This window comes from Habropoda laboriosa, unplaced genomic scaffold (assembly GCF_001263275.1).
Source record: "Habropoda laboriosa isolate 0110345459 unplaced genomic scaffold, ASM126327v1 scaffold9, whole genome shotgun sequence".
NCBI lineage: Eukaryota > Metazoa > Arthropoda > Insecta > Hymenoptera > Apidae > Habropoda > Habropoda laboriosa.
Window position 1 is genome coordinate 1,977,196 of NW_017100191.1, and position 15,897 is coordinate 1,993,092.

At 39.6% G+C, this 15,897-nt stretch overlaps 2 protein-coding genes across 2 annotated transcripts; both read right to left on the reverse strand.

The window, feature by feature from the left end:
• Positions 1 to 2,223: 2,223 nt before the first annotated feature.
• LOC108580259 lies at positions 2,224 to 9,495 on the reverse strand. Its single transcript, XM_017943969.1, has 6 exons — positions 9,431 to 9,495; positions 8,141 to 8,217; positions 7,363 to 7,560; positions 6,000 to 6,208; positions 3,388 to 3,553; positions 2,224 to 2,318 (listed from the first exon to the last, which is right to left on the reverse strand). The coding sequence occupies exons 1-6, from the start codon at positions 9,493 to 9,495 to the stop codon at positions 2,224 to 2,226; spliced, it is 810 nt and encodes a 269-aa protein (XP_017799458.1).
• Positions 9,496 to 14,072: 4,577 nt separating this feature from the next.
• Positions 14,073 to 15,299, reverse strand: LOC108580260 (cell wall adhesin EAP1-like). The gene has a single exon (XM_017943970.1). The coding sequence runs from the start codon at positions 15,297 to 15,299 to the stop codon at positions 14,073 to 14,075; it is 1,227 nt and encodes a 408-aa protein (XP_017799459.1).
• Between the last annotated feature and the right edge of the window lie 598 nt (positions 15,300 to 15,897).

The window sequence follows — 15,897 nt, forward strand, 5'->3', positions numbered from 1 at the left end:
CAGCTTCTACCATAATTTTTCCCTCTCTGAATAAATCTAATCTATACTTACGCCTTTTAAAAAAATGATCATTCAGTGTCTACCCTAATTTTCTATTCTCCGGATAAACCTAATTTATACTTATGTTTTTCAAGAGAAGACGATTTCTCAGTTTCTACCCTAATTTTTCCCTCTCCGTGTAAATCCAATCCATACTTATTTCTTCCAAAAAGAAAAGAAAAGGAAAATTCCTCAATGTCTACCCTAATTTACCACTCTCCAAATCAACACGAGCTACAGCCGTCACATAAAACGGGCCGCAGCATATCAAAGACGATCCCATTAACCTGTCTACTACGCGCTCCATACACGCCATGAGCCCATTGTCTCTTCCCATATGCATCTCAATATTCCATCAAGCTCTTCGACAAAGGCGTCACGCGAGACAGACAGAGAAAATGGCCGAAGGAAGCGGGCCATTTACCTTCTACACGACCATACGAGCGTCCTTGATGACTACGGCATACACAGGGTGTTTCTGAACAATTGCTAGTAGCTTCACTTCCATTTGCGACACTGGGAAATTTCGAAAACGTTCTCATATCATTTTTCTCTCTTTTTCTTTTCAAATACCAATTAATTAAGTATCAATTACCAAGATCGTTTCATTTCCTTCAGAAACTTCTGATGTAATTTCTGTATGTAATTGAAAGAAGTGACTGCAAACAACGAAAATAAAAGGAAACCGAAAAAAGATTAAAATTCGTCTTCAACCTTTTGTCACTCGAAAGAACAAAATATCGACTTAATATTTGGTCGAAACTACCAAAAGAAAAATTCAACCTTTTCACGACAAATGGCCACTACAGTGACCATTCTTCAAGTAAAGTACAATTCAATACAAATATTTCATTTTATTTACCGTAAATATGAAGAAACATTTTGTACGTTTACTAAAAAAATATTTTAAATAAATATTTCCGCAACGACGGTACATTTTCTCATGGAAAAAAAAGCAAACTTTGTTTGAAACGGCTGAATTTTGCGTCGTTTGCTATTGTACACCCTGTATACACGCACGTAAACGTATATTTAACACGACGACGTACAAGGATGTCGCACGAGAACCATAAATGCAGATCAGAGTTGGGATCCTGGGTGAAGAGGCTGCACAACGGGAAATTCGGCATGGAGGTAACGACGACTATGTCAAATGAGCTTAAATTGTATCCAGAAGGCAGGAAGAGCATGCTGAAGCAGACGTTCCACGCGTGACACCGGAAAATTGTGTCTGATGCCGGTTTCAAAGTATAATGTTCTTGGTATTACGAGAATTCTGTCCGAGAAGATTAGATTTCTGTTGTTTCTCGAAGGATTCGGATTCTGGATCAAGTGCTTCTTCAATCGAAGATTTAAAAAAAAAATGAAGATCTTTTAGGAAATAAAAACAGTTACCCAAAAATTAGAAATCTAATTTTTTCTCTGTCTTGTCTATTTACAGTTTGTTAAACTTTACGGTTTCTCAGTCTCACAAATGTGTGCTATACGTTTGTTTTTCTTCCTCCATTGTAGTAACTGTACATTAACGACACGAATTTGAAAATACGCAGACGATCGGTTTCTCCCGCCAAAATTTTCAATTTTTCAGGAATTCCGCGAATTCTTTTCTTTCTTCTGACGCTAATTTTGCATTTTTGTTCTTTCGAGTAATCTTTGAATCTTTTATCGAGTTGCTGGTTGACCACCTCGTCGTTGATCAATTTCTCGAAAGAAATTCCAAAGCAACTTCCCCCACCATTCCTCGTAAAAACTCGCTATCGTGCGAGTGTTTATTAAAATTACACGCTACACGGTGTCCACTTATTCTCGTATATTTCCCACAAACACAAACAGACACGGTACACAATAACGAAAATATTTTTCCATCCTATCTCTAACAATTCTCAATCCACGGACGCATATTCCTCCAAACTGTCACGCGCATCCTTCCTCCTCCTTATTTTCTCTGCTTTTTTTTTTTCAAAATAGGTTTACACAGAAATAGGTGCAAGTTTCCAACAAAGATCGATCGAGAATAAAAAGCGTAACAAGAATGAAGTTGCTCGTTTTACAAGCAAAAAGGGGGTAAAAGAAAAATGTGAAAGATCGTCGAGACGGCGGGAGATTACAGGTGAATTTAAACAGTTCCATCGCGTTCGCGTGAAAGAATAACATTTATATTAATGCCGCTTAATACCGGGTGTGCTATCGATTCGAATTGGAAATTGCTGGATGAAGTCTGCTAGCCGGTGGTCCGTGCAATGGCACAGCAAGAACTCCAGTTATCTCCCCAACCTGACCTGAAACGATAAAACGGACATTTGTATAAATTTGTTATTAAAATAGCCTATTAAAATGGCCGACGCTCGATGGAACGATGGCTCGCTTTTCCACGCTGGAAAATTATCCACTTGAAAGCGAAATAAGGCGAAGTAGAAAGAGGAGAAGGGTTAAAAACTTTCTTTCGTCGGTTCTAACTATCGGTATTTCGCCTGCTCTTTGTCTAAAGGTTATTTTCCATGTAAATGGGCCCTATACGAGGGAAAATGGAAAATTCATCTTAAATTGATCATTACAACTTTTTTTCTCTCTCGTTCGTTGAAGGGATCTGATTTTTCCATTGTTTCTCCTCTGAAAGAATGGTGAAAATTCTTCCAGACGCTTCCTCGTCAATTCCTTCATTCTCCGTTTATTTACCAATTCCCTAGAAACTCCCTTGCAATGCCCTAGGGACTTTTTCGGAATTCCCCTTGCCTACGTCATTTCGTACGTCAACGAGCCCATACTCTTGGAAATAAACGAACAATTAAAAATTCTCTCATTACTATCCTGTTCTCCTAAATTCGTCATTACCACATTTTTCTCCTCAGTCATGGAAGAAAGCTGAATTTTCCATTTTTCTCTTCCTCTCGTTAAAAAAAAAAAAAAATAGAAGTAGATGCCCCGAATGCTGTTCAAAATTCTTCCAGACGCTTCCTCGTCAATTCCTTCATTCTCCGTCCATTTATCAATTCCCTAGGAACTCCCTTGGAACATACTTACTTGGAGTGCCCTAGAAATTTTTTGGGAATTCCCCTTGCCTACGTCATTTCGTACATCAACGAGCCCATACTCTTGGAAATAAATAAACAATAAAAGATTCTCTCATTGTTTCCCTGTTCTCTTAAATTCCTCATTACCTCCTTTTTCTTCTCGTTCATCGAGGAAAGCTGAATTTTCCATTTTTCTCTATCTTTCGTTAAACAAAAAAAAAAAAAAAAAAAACAGAAATAAATGCCCCGAATGCTGCTGGAAATTTATTCCAGGCGATTCCGCCTTTTCTCCAAACTGCGATTGTTTTTTTCCTCTCCTTTTCTTCCGAAGCCAAACCGTTAAAAGCTTGTCTGTTCCTTACGTTGCCTGCGTTTCCAACGGGGAGCCTGGTGGATTCTATTTCATAGGATCGATTTTCATTCAGCTGCAGTTGCTCAGGGGCTTCGGTAATTAATTCGCTGAATCTGGCGGCTACTTGCTTCCATTTCACCAGGTCAGCTGGCTGGAACGGCGAGCGATCGATCAGTTGTGTTAAAATCACCGAACGATCTGCATCATGTGAATCGTCCAGCAGGCCAAGAATGCGTTTGGAAGAGTCTCAAGTGTATATAATAACCTCGATGATCGAGAGCAGAATGTAAAATCTGATTATCGTTGAATGAAAACTTGAGCGAAGAAAAAGGATAAAAAAAATGGTATTAATAATAATAATAATAATAATAAAGGGAAAAAAGAAGTTTGAGGAAGAATAGTTTGGGGCCTGTAAGTTTAGGTTCATTATTGGGGCAAATCTGACGTGACCATGTTTTCAGGAAAGGTAGCACCTTTTTTACCCCCTTCCCTCGTAAAAAATCGTGTTACAGTCAATGGCATGGAATATGGTAAAATGTAGGTTAAATTCGTCGTAAAGATTACACGCAATTTCAACCCTAGCATTAATTTACGTAAAATTCCTTTCGTTCCTGAAGTAAAATAGACCTTTCCCTTTTATAAAAACAGATTCACCACCTCGAAATCATAGGAAATCTAAAGTAGGTATATACGTATGTATTTATGTGGGAAACGGATGTAAAGTAGAAACTGAAAAAATTCACAAAGAATAATACGATGTAATAATGAGAAGGAGAGAAACACACTTCGAGTGATGAAAATTACCGAAATCCTAATCTACAGAGGGATTAAGAAGTTGCAGAGGGAAAGTGTTTGAAAAAGTTGATGCAATTATAATGCAATAACCACAAAGAGAGATATATCCAAAATGGACGAAATCATGGCCTCCCTGCAGAGGCGCTATCCCCTAGCTAATTCCCCGTTTCAGTCGCCAAAAGCGTTTGTATATATTCTTTGGCGGTTGCCCTTTGATCCCAGCTCCATTTCATGTCGGCACCGAGGCAGCCTCTTTGTGAATTGCCGCGGCACGCGCCAGCAAGGTCAGCTTCCTTTTCTTGCCCCCTCCATTGTTCTCTCGAGCCCTACTGTCCTCACACACGAATCTTCTTAAGCCCTGATGACACGTGGTTATCAATGGCTACGAGCTTTTCTTTTTGTCTCTTAAATTGTCACAGAAGGATAGAGAAATTGGTTTAATTAAAAAGACAAATGTACAGTGGGTGATGAAATTATTAGAGCCACCTGTAAGAAATTGACGGTTGTACATTATAACGATTAATTTTCAGATGAAAACCTATTGTACGTTCAAAATAAGAATAACCTCGCACTCGGACCGATTTTCGTCCGTTCTGCGCATAGACAGATAGGGTAGCAGAGGGTAAGACGGAGAAAAACGTAGGCGGTTAAGTGGGGGTTTGGACGTTCTAGCTCTGTCTTAGGCACGTCCGATGCTTGAAACGAGGTTATTCTTATTTTGAACGAAGAGTAGTTATACCGAATTCTTATTATTTTTTTTTTATGAAGCGTTGATGTTTACAAATTGCAAATATACACCTGGCAACACTTTAGGCAACATTATCTGCCATATGGACGTTATTTTGTATCGGTACCGCAAATCGTCACTTGAGAACCACGTGTTACAGTTTTCTTGGTTTATAGATCTTGAGCGTTTTAATTTTTGTCGCGGTGTTTTTACTACTTATAACGCACAGTAAATTATTTAAAATGTATCGAAAAAAGAATCAAGGCTGTAATTGCAGCTACCAAATACTGACTTTATTGTTACTTCTTAACTGTATTTTTTATATCTACATAAGCTAAGTTTAACTGTTTTGTGTACCTTTAGTGAAGAATCGTCAACTAAAAATTATCTAGTGTGAAAACCTTGATATTGTGATTTTATTTCTACACAAAAGCATAATTTTCGTATTGTGGCTCTAATAATTTGATCACCCACTGTATGTAATGTACGAAGATTTTTAACGTAGAATGAAGGAGATGACGAAGAAATTCTCTGAAAATTAGGAGAAAGGGGGAGAAATATAAGGACGAAGAAGAAAAAGGGGAACAGGACGAGAACGTAAAGAAAGATGAGGAGGAGAAGAGGGACGAGGTCGAGGAACTCTCTATCAATTTCTTCATTCTCTGTTCATTTATCAATTCTAGAGAGTTCTCGAGGAGCTCCCTAGAACTCCCAGGGAATCACCCAACAGGTTCTACAGAGGAAATTTTGGTGTTAAATCAAAAAGGCAAAAAATTGATTTACACCGTTTTTGCATTAAACGGCTCGTATGTACCTAATCTAGAGTGCCTACATTTTCCAATACAAATATCATCGAATTAATGCAGAACCAGAAATATACTATTTAAAAAGTATACCTAGTACATACCTAGCCTGAAAACACCAAGTTCCTATAAAACGCCAATAAATTCATGGTAAATCGAACCCAGACTTACAGATGGTCACTGAACGACTCTGCAATAATGCCGGAAGGGGATCTAATCTCCATCATGGCGATTCCCTTTCAAGTCCAATGTTGGTCACTGAGCAGGTTTACCGTCAAAGTGAAAAAGACCGGAAGTAAAGCTATCGGAAGCGGTGAGCCGCGGAGTTCCGATCTCTCGGACGGAGGGCCGGATAAGGTCAAGTGCCTCAATAAATCAAGAAGACCGGCCAGTAGCTCTCCGTGACGGCCACCGACATCCTGTCGTATCAGTCCAAGCGCGTCCCTGGCGATCATGTGAGTGGTCACCCCGGGATTGTCAGCTGCTCGATGGAAAATTACCATTTAATCGTTTCTTACTTCACGATGAAACGCGACGAAAGAGTGAAAGTAATCGTTTCAAATTTATTGCAACGTGTAGGTAAAAAATCTTCCAAATGTAAAATGCCGCTCGATTTCCATAAATTTTCTCGTAAGTCCTTGAAAATCAGAGATAAATTTTAAGGTTAATTTTACCACTGCACGTCACCATCACGACTACCTTAATTATCTTCAATTGTAAAACGTACAATTTTGCGGAAACTCTGAATCTAACTTATAGGTATTTAACCTATTTCACTGGGAAATTCCTGCACCAACCAAGAAATGCTAAGGGTAACGTATTTCGAGTAGGAAATAAATTTGACAATTCCAGGATACACTATTTTATCCTCTCGTAACGAGTATCGTCAGCGAATTTTTAATTAGGATCGTGTATTACGTGTCTGATTCGTTTTTTTTTTTTTACGGGCGTAGTACCTATATCGTGTCGAAACACGGTCCGTTGTTTGAGAACGTGTCGACGAGAAAGTGCGCGAGTATGCTGTTTACAAATATCTGCGGTTCGGTAACATGCAGAATTATTATTTAACGCGGTGCCAGGCGGGTCTGTCAATTTTATCAATAATGCGTACCGCTTTTCCGAATTGTAAACAAATATCCTACGTGCACGGAAATTTGTTGTATTAAACATCTAATTTAACAACGCAGCTATTTCGAATCGTTCTACGCTGCTTTTGGTTAGGTTAAGATAGGTTTAGTAGTATTAATTTCACGGTGCTGTTGGAAAATTAAAAAGGACGTTTGTACTTTAAAAGAGAAGCAAAAAGATTGAAACAATTTCGCAGCAATTTCAATTTTATTTAGCACTGGAGAGTAGTAGAAAAATCTTCGATCTTCAGAAAGATTGGAACGATTGGAAACGAGAGATGGTTGTTATTTTAAAATAAAAATAATTTCGAAACAAATTTTCACTTTAATTATTTACAAGAATAACAAAATTGAGGTTGTTTTCATTAGAAAGATAACCTTTCTTTTTTTATCTTATTTACGCTTGGAATTTAACACAAAATTCAAGGATAAAAAATTGGCACGGCTCTTATTTAACAGAAACATTATTTTGCGAAAATTCCATTATATATTTTACAATACCACTTACCCAGAAGCAATTGCTGGACATGTTGAGGCATCACAGGTTTCTTCAGGTGGCATAGGAAAAGTTGCAACGCGGCTGCACATTCCAGAGCCTCGTTACGGTTGCCCAAATGAGGCTTCTCCCCTTTCTTCAACGAATTCAGGATTCGTCTTCTTAGGTCACGACGTCCTGCACGTCGAAACAGGCCCTCTTCTCTGGCATCTTAAAAGGGAACAGCAACTGTTTGAATATTTAAACTAAGATGGCCGGCGCAAGGATTATCGAAAAAAGAAAATATATAAAGTACCTCACAGGTTTCCGTGCTTCACTAAGATATTCTAAAGCACAAAATGAGACGAAATTGTCTAATAAACATAGGTCCATAAATGCCTTCTTAAAAAGTTATGGGAGAAAGAAAGGAAGGGCGAAGAGCATCATTATAACTGTATCCTTAGCAAAGTATACTTGCATCAATTTTCTGCTAACACAGGTTTTACATTCATCGGATAAATATTATTATATATGTGAGACGAAATTGGGTGAAATGATATCGGAATTTAATTCTATAAAATAAAAAAAAAAAGAAGAAGAAATGGCTCCAGTGCTCCCTATACATTTCAAGATATTATAACTGTCAAACGAAGCGTTTACGGACCTATGTGTATAGAAGATTTTCGTCTCATTTTGAACCGTAGAACATACTGACAAAATTTCGACGAAATCCCATGAGGCGCATTTATCTGGGAATTGTTTTGATTTACGATAAAAATGTTCTTTTTCTCGAGATTTTGTGTTCTCTTACGTTCCTTCAGGAAGTTGATGATCTGCTTAACAGCCTGCAGTGATTTCTTCGATATTATGTCGTCATCCGTGTCCTGTCTGAAAGCAAATCGTTCAATGGATGAGCGCCAATGCTACCAACTGCAGCCTAGAAGTAACTGGAGATGAAAAGTCGTGCTGAGTTGGGATTGAAAGTGGAGAAAAGATGTACAAATTGACGAAGAATTCCTGCAAAAGCTTGGCAACGTAGTTCCTTCGAGCAACAGTGTATAGAATATTCCCAGTAGTATCAAAGAAAGCGGAAATTACACGGGGAGATCCTTTGGTCGGGAGGGAACCTTTCAATTATAGTTTCTTCTTGAGTTACGAAGTTCCTCGTGTCATTTCCATAGGAGAAAGTCGAAAATTAGACCGTCTTTTGCTAATTTTTCTCGAGGAAAGTATTCAAGGTGATTATGTGAATCTTTTTTTCAGTTTTTGAGACACACTTGTGACATAGGAAAATATTTTTTCTTTTTACATTTACACCGTATACTATACATGTGGACAAATTTGAAGAGTGAAAAATGAGGTATTTTCATGGTGGCGTAAAAAGGAGAAAATTAATTGCCAGATTAATTCGAAATTTTGTGAGAATGATTATACATTATTCGTTTATAGCGTAGAATAAAATGGCGATTGCAACGCCATCGTATTTTTATTTCTTTTAGTACTTGGAAAACGTCACCGTATTTACAAGAAGAAATTAGTCTCATTTAAAGCACCATCATTTTGTTAATCCTGAAAATTATTCAATTTCTTCGGTTCGTGATATTAAGAACACCCTATAGACTAACTACACATATATAGTGCACAGGTTTTTTCCTCTAGCTCGATTCTCAAAAAAGTTTCCCCCATTTCTATAAAGATACATCATTTAAAAGAAAGAATATTCTTAAAATATTCATAATATTCGTAAAAGGAATATTCTTTCATAGCACAAGAATGTCTTAACGAACAGAAACAAAAATCGTAAAATTATCTTTCACACTTTCACGGAAAAAAAATTCCAAAGTTCCAGCACTCTCGTTAAATGTGCCATTCTTTCCTCATCGACACTCTGTATGCAATCTTTCATCCTCCATTGGAGGTTATTTCGAATGTTTCCACCTCAGAGCTTGAATAATTGATGCTCAGATCGATTTCGAACGACTTTCGAGCGGAAGAAGATACCACGTGACCCTGACAGCCATTTTTATCACGAACCACTGTGTAAAATTCGTGGAGTCTTTTACAGTCGAGGCAATGCATAAGTTCAGGTCTGGAAACCTACAGGACGGATCTATAAAGCCTCTCTGAGCACGTTCTTCCTGATCTTGAAGTGCTCTTCACGAACATCTCTGTAAATCGTGGCACGTTGAATTTTCCGCCACTTATTATGCCCAATTGCTTCGATTCGCTGGCCTTTTCGCGGGTATTTCCAGTGAAGAGTGCGTCACTCGACGGGTACTCATAGTGCATTCACCAACTTACGAGACCGTGACTCCGTTAATTTCATTTTTACTTGTTACGTTAGGGTTGCGACACTTTTTAATCTGAAATTCGGGCTGTAAAATAGTAGATGTGTCGTTTAATAAAGGAAAATGTTAAAAATAAGCGAATTTTTATATTCGTCAAAAATTGTTTCACAGATGGATCGTCGCCCGAAGAAAGCGAGACACCGAAATATAACGACTAGCATAATTAAGTCATAATCACGATTATTTTATTGTACTTATTGTAGTATTGGGGCCCTCATACCCAAATAGGAAACCGACAAGGGGGAATAGCGAGGGAGTGGTTGGCGTAGTGCGCAAAGCCTCGGCTTTTGCTAAACCGAAAGTTCCGGGTTCGATTCCCGTTGGGTCCCTCAAATATTTTTCCGTCGTCGGTTCCTACATTATGCTAGTTTATAATAACTTCTATCACTTTTCAGAATAAACGACTTTTCCTTTCTGATGATTTCAACGAAACGCCAATTTTTATCGTTAATTATTTTTTATTATTTTTTCTTTTCACTATACGCCAATCTACTATAATGTTTTGCTCGACTTTTCGAATGATTATTTTACCAATAGATGAGACTGAAAAGTAACAACTAAATGAGTTATAATCATTTTCATATTCATGTGTTTAACTGCACTTTTACAAATTTCTCATCATTTCCCGGATAAAGGACTGTTAATTTTTGACTCCTTGGAACGCGTAGAATCACGCTGTGAAAGAATTTTTCAATCCTGTTGAAAACTGAAATTCGCCCACTTTCAACATTATCCGTTTGAGGATGATTGTAAATATTCCGAATGATTAACTTACGTACACAGAAGTGGAAAGGTGGGCGTATTAGAGGATAAATTGAAACAGATAAGCGTGAGACATAAATGACATGTTACAAATGTAATTGTGCTATAGGGAACAGTAATTAGCGTAATTGTACGGGGCGCAGAAAGTCGGTTCGAAACAAATATGCGTGGAACGAGGGAAATGGAGACACCTCGTATTTCACGCAGCAACTTTTGTCACCGCTTGGGAAACACTACGCGCGATATATCCAGTTATTTATTATTATTTTACACTGTCCGACACCGCATACATCAACGTGAATTCCGGCTGGTTTTCACCACGTTTCCTTTCCTATTTCGTCTTAATCGTCTTAATTTCCTATTCGCGGGGCTTAAAAACATCGATTACAGTGAAATTACAAGGCAACGTCGTAACACAGAGAGAGCAAGTCAAATTTCAATTTCGGTTGTACAATTTTTGGAAACGAATCGAAATTCGGAAAATAAAAATTGGGGTTATTGCCATTCGAGGAAAAATTCAAATTTATCGATAAAACAGTTTTTGCAGTTTTTAGGAATTACGGAAATCAAGGAAAACCAAGTTATATCTTCGAAGTGAATTTTTTTAATCGTTGAAACGGAAAATCCTGCAAAACTCTGTTAAAAATGTGTCGAAAATGACACGTTCATATTTCACTGTGAAAATCTACAAGAATATTCTCAAAGGATTACACTTTCAAATACAAACATTTTTTTCAAATCAAATTTTGCACTCCAACTGGCCTAGAGAAACACTTTGGAAAACGGCGAATAAAAAATTTTTCCATTTCGCTGTTCGAAAACGATTTATTTTCCTTTCACATCGCACAATATCGACAATATTGAATAAAATCTATTAAAACGGATGAATAAAACAAATTCTCTCGCTGCCATTGTTGAAGAAACAGTTGCACCGTTATGTCAACGATGCTTTCAGAGAAGTAGATCAAGGTCCACGATGAGTCTCGAGGCAAAGGAAGGAAGAAAGGTAACAACAACTGAACGAATAATTGATCGAATCGCCTCCACTTCCGGTTACGTAACGAAAACATGGCTGTCTGATGCAATAAGAGAGGAAACACTTTGCTGAGACAGGAAATATGTCCTTGTTGGTGGTTGGTAGCTTATAAAAAGGTGTCAAGCTGCTCTGGTTTTATTAATACACGTACCACTAGCATGATCAAGCGAACTTTTCGAAGAGTCTTTTTGCTCTGTCTGCTGGTGAACGCGATCTCTGGATCGGTTCCACGGTTTTATTCGAGAGCTCAGACAGAGAGGTATATGAGACATGCTTCCTGTCCCTCGTGTCGTCGAGAACAGCCTGACGCCCTGGTTTCCTGGTAAGAACTCAAATTTTCCGAATTTCGAGGCGAAATTTCATTGGAGATTTGCGATTTTTCTACGAATTTTCGTGCAAAATTTCTCATCCATGTCGACACAACTACGCGAGCCAACTGGAAATTTGAGACATGTAAATTTTTTGCAAGAAGTCATCTATTGAAATTAGAAAATTTATCTGCAATTTTTTGAACCTTTCGAAAAGTGCTTCAATAAATTTTCCCTCAATCCCCAGGGCATCTGTCAAAATATCAAAAATATTTCCACCAATTTCAATTACGGCGGTTAATTATGTCGATTATTTTTCTCAGGCGCATGCCGCTTAGAAGAGAAGACCAGGACCCCGAGCCAAATTCTGACGTCTGGCAGACGAATCGTTCATTCAGACCTAATCCCTTCTTCAACCGCTCCCCGTACACTGACCTCTACAATAGAGCCTCTAGAAGCAGAGGAACTCCAGCCCTTGACAGGCCCGAACAAGCCAGTGAACGCGAGAATCCCTTCACCACCGGAAGGAACCTCAATTTTGACGTGGCTCCTGCGCAGTCCCCCCCTCTTCACGGTCTAAAAGCACCACAGAACCCGTACCAACCCCGTTTCCCCATAGCCAGAAGCCCAGCCAGATCTCCATTCATAAACCCGAGCTTCTACGACATGACTGAACGCCAATCTGACATAGAACCCTCAAATGGATACCTTAATCCACATCTGTCACGTTCTACTCCCTATGGAGACCTCAAGGACCCCAAAGAGGACAGCAAAGTCATGTACAGGGCCGAAAAGTACCGCGATGATACTTTTGACGAAAGAAGTTTCGTGGTTCCAGCTGAACAATACCCTAGATGGAAAATTCCCTATGAAAGAGATCCAATAGGTGCACAGATGCACGATTTCGAGCAGTTCCCGCAAGCTACAAGGCATCAGCCTGAGGAATCTCGCATAACCTATGAGCCAGAGATTAAGTATAATTCTTATAAACAGCCAGCTGATCAGAATGTGTTCAGAATGATCCAGAACATTGGTAAACAGGTTGTGAATAGTAGTAACAGGCAGCGGATCCAGGAACAAAGGAGACAGGAGGCTGAGAATAATTCCCCTAGAGTGAATGAAAATGGCGGCCAGATGAAGGTCAAGATGGCTATGAAGTTCAACGAGGGTGGACAGAGTGAGCATCATTTTCATTCTCATGAAGGAGAGGAGGAGGAAGATGCTGTGAGCAAGAGGAATACCATGGGTGTGAATAGTAGTTCTAGGGACAAGTCACTAGGAGAAACATCAACGCAGAGTGAATATGTGGAAAATATTGAGCCCGGAAGGGAACCATCTCCTGTTTATGCTGTAAGACCCACCACGGAGCATGCAATTATGGCTTGATTAGTTACTTGGACTGATCGATTTCCCTTGTACTGTAACTGTGATTGCTGATTACTTGTCCTTAATGAACAGAAGTTTCAGCAGCTTTTTTCTTCTTTCTGTGAAATAAACTTTTTCGATGGAAATATTTTGCGTTTTTATTACTGGAATTTGAAAAATTAGCCGTATTACATCGTTTCATTTTTACATTCGTCCAGCGAACTGAAGTTCCCTTATCGAGGGACACTGTGAATGTTCAAAGAGATTTGCAATCCTGGTTGAACTTCGTCAAACAGACGTTGAAAAATTTCCCTAAATATACACGTATCGTCATGCATGTATTCATCAGAGCACGAGAAATCTACGATATCTAAATATTTGACAGGAAACCATTTCACTGTTCGGATATTTAGTTAAACGCTGGAATACAATTGGGCTGTGTCAACTTTAAAAATTCAAATATACCAACTTCGAGTACTATTCCAAGTAAAATAAATCGGACAAAAAAGAAAACGATAGACAGAAAGACAATTTCTTCATGCTACCAACCTTGACACTTCAAACTCGAATAAGCTGTAACAATTAAGTAACTATATTAAAAAGGAGCGCATGGTGGCAGGATGTATTAAAGATTATGTGATTCGTGACAACCTCAGGGTGATAAATATTAAAAACTCGATATACACATGCTAGTAATTTTTATTTTCAATTTATAAACAAAAAACCTTGAATATTAATCCCCAAGTATAGTAGTATATGGCCTCTAACCTTCAAGCCCTCGGTAGAGGTGTTCCATATCTGTCGAAGAGAAAAAGTTAACCTCAAACTATCCAATAATATACCCTCAAACACAGTATACCTCCGAATGTTCAATCTACCTTTACAAAGAAATGTCGTATGCACTCTGTCAACCATGGATTACGGTTACACGTAGGTTATCCTAGATTGAGGCACTATGCGGTACGATGTCAAAGGCTGAGCCATGTCCATGGACTGAACAACCCGAGGGAAACTTTGGAAGCTATAGCGCTCGGCTACAGGTGCGACTGCTGGAAGGGCGAAAGACTGGGCAACTACTGGAGCACTCTCAATGCTGTAGCTCTGGACCATAGGTGCAGCAGCTGGAAGGGCGAAAGATTGGGCAACTGCTGAAGCACTTTCGATGCTGAAAGATTGAACAGCAGGTGCAGCCGCTGGAAGGGCGAAAGACTGGGGAACTGCTGGAGCACTCTCAATGCTGTAGCTCTGGACCATAGGTACAGCCGATGAAAGGGCGAAAGATTGGGCAACTGCTGGAGCACTTTCGATGCTGAAAGATTGGACAGCAGGTGCAGCCGCTGGAAGGGCGAAAGACTGGGCAACTGCTGGAGCACTGTCGATGCTGTAGCTCTGGACCGTAGGCGCAGCAACTGGAGGGTTGAGTGTCTGTACAGCAGCTGGAGCACTTTCAATGCTGTAGCTTTGGACTACAGGTGCGAAACGTTGAACGCTGACTGTCTGCATTGGTGCAGCAGCACTCTCAATGCTGTAGCTCTGGACAACAGGTGCAGCCGCTGGAAGGCTGTAGCTTTGGACAGTTGCTGGAGCACTTTCAATGCTGAAAGATTGGACAGTAGGTGCAGCAGCCGGAAGGTTGAATGTCTGGGCAGCTGCTGGAGCACTTTCAATGCTGTAGCTCTGGACTGCAGGTGCAGACGCTGGAAGGCTGAAGCTTTGGACAGTTGCTGGAGCACTTTCAATGCTGAAAGATTGGACAGTAGGTGCAGCAGCCGGAAGGTTGAATGTCTGGACAGCTGCTGGAGCACTTTCAACGCTGTAGCTCTGGACTACAGGCGCAGCCGCTGTAAGACCGAGAGTCTGGGCAGTAGGTTGGATATTCAGTGCTTGAACAGCTGGTGCAGCTGACTGGATGCTGACTGTCTGAGCTTGTGGTAGCAGGCTGACAGTTTGAGCCTGAGGAACGTAGTTGATGCTCTCAACCTGGGGTTGTTGCATCCAGATTGCTGCCTTTTTAGACCTTGCCTTGTCGTCGACAGTTTCTTCGAGAATCAGGTTCTCCTCTTCCAGAGCCTTTTCGGTCTTCTGGGCTGGTAGGGCCTGAGCAAATGCCAGACCCATTAACAGAAGCGCGAAACAAGTGTTGAGATGCATTTTCTTGGATTATTAGTCGATGTTGAACTGACTATTCGACCCATCCAGCGGATATTTAAAGGAATCAAGAACGTTTCTTAGGCACGTTCGATGCCATAATCTATCACGTATCCGAAATACTTACGTTCGATAAACGTTCAGAATTTCGGACTATCGTGTCACTTGTTGACACTGTACGGTCACATGGATATACAAACCGTGCGTGTGTGAATCGGTCATGCGCGACATAATGTTTGATACGTTCATGTCTTCCATTGCTTTCGTTCTGAATGATTGGATGCGCTGAAATTTTCGAAGTTCTTCGAATTCTTTTCTTTGGTTGTAATCCGACGAATATTTTCAGAATAGAATTGAAGAAATGAAGAACAGCTGGAGTAAATCTTGGAAGAATGGATTTTTATCTAAGTATATAGTAGATCACACTGAGAATCACGAAGAATTCTATATTTCCGCGAATGTTTTTTACCGCTACGAAGATATTTGCAATTTTGTTCAAGGAGTGTTTCTATTGGACTGCAGTGTTTCGCAATTCTCGTCGTGAATGCAAGATGGTGAAAACGGTGATTGGGGTTCAAGTGGTACCAAGGCACTTCCGGCG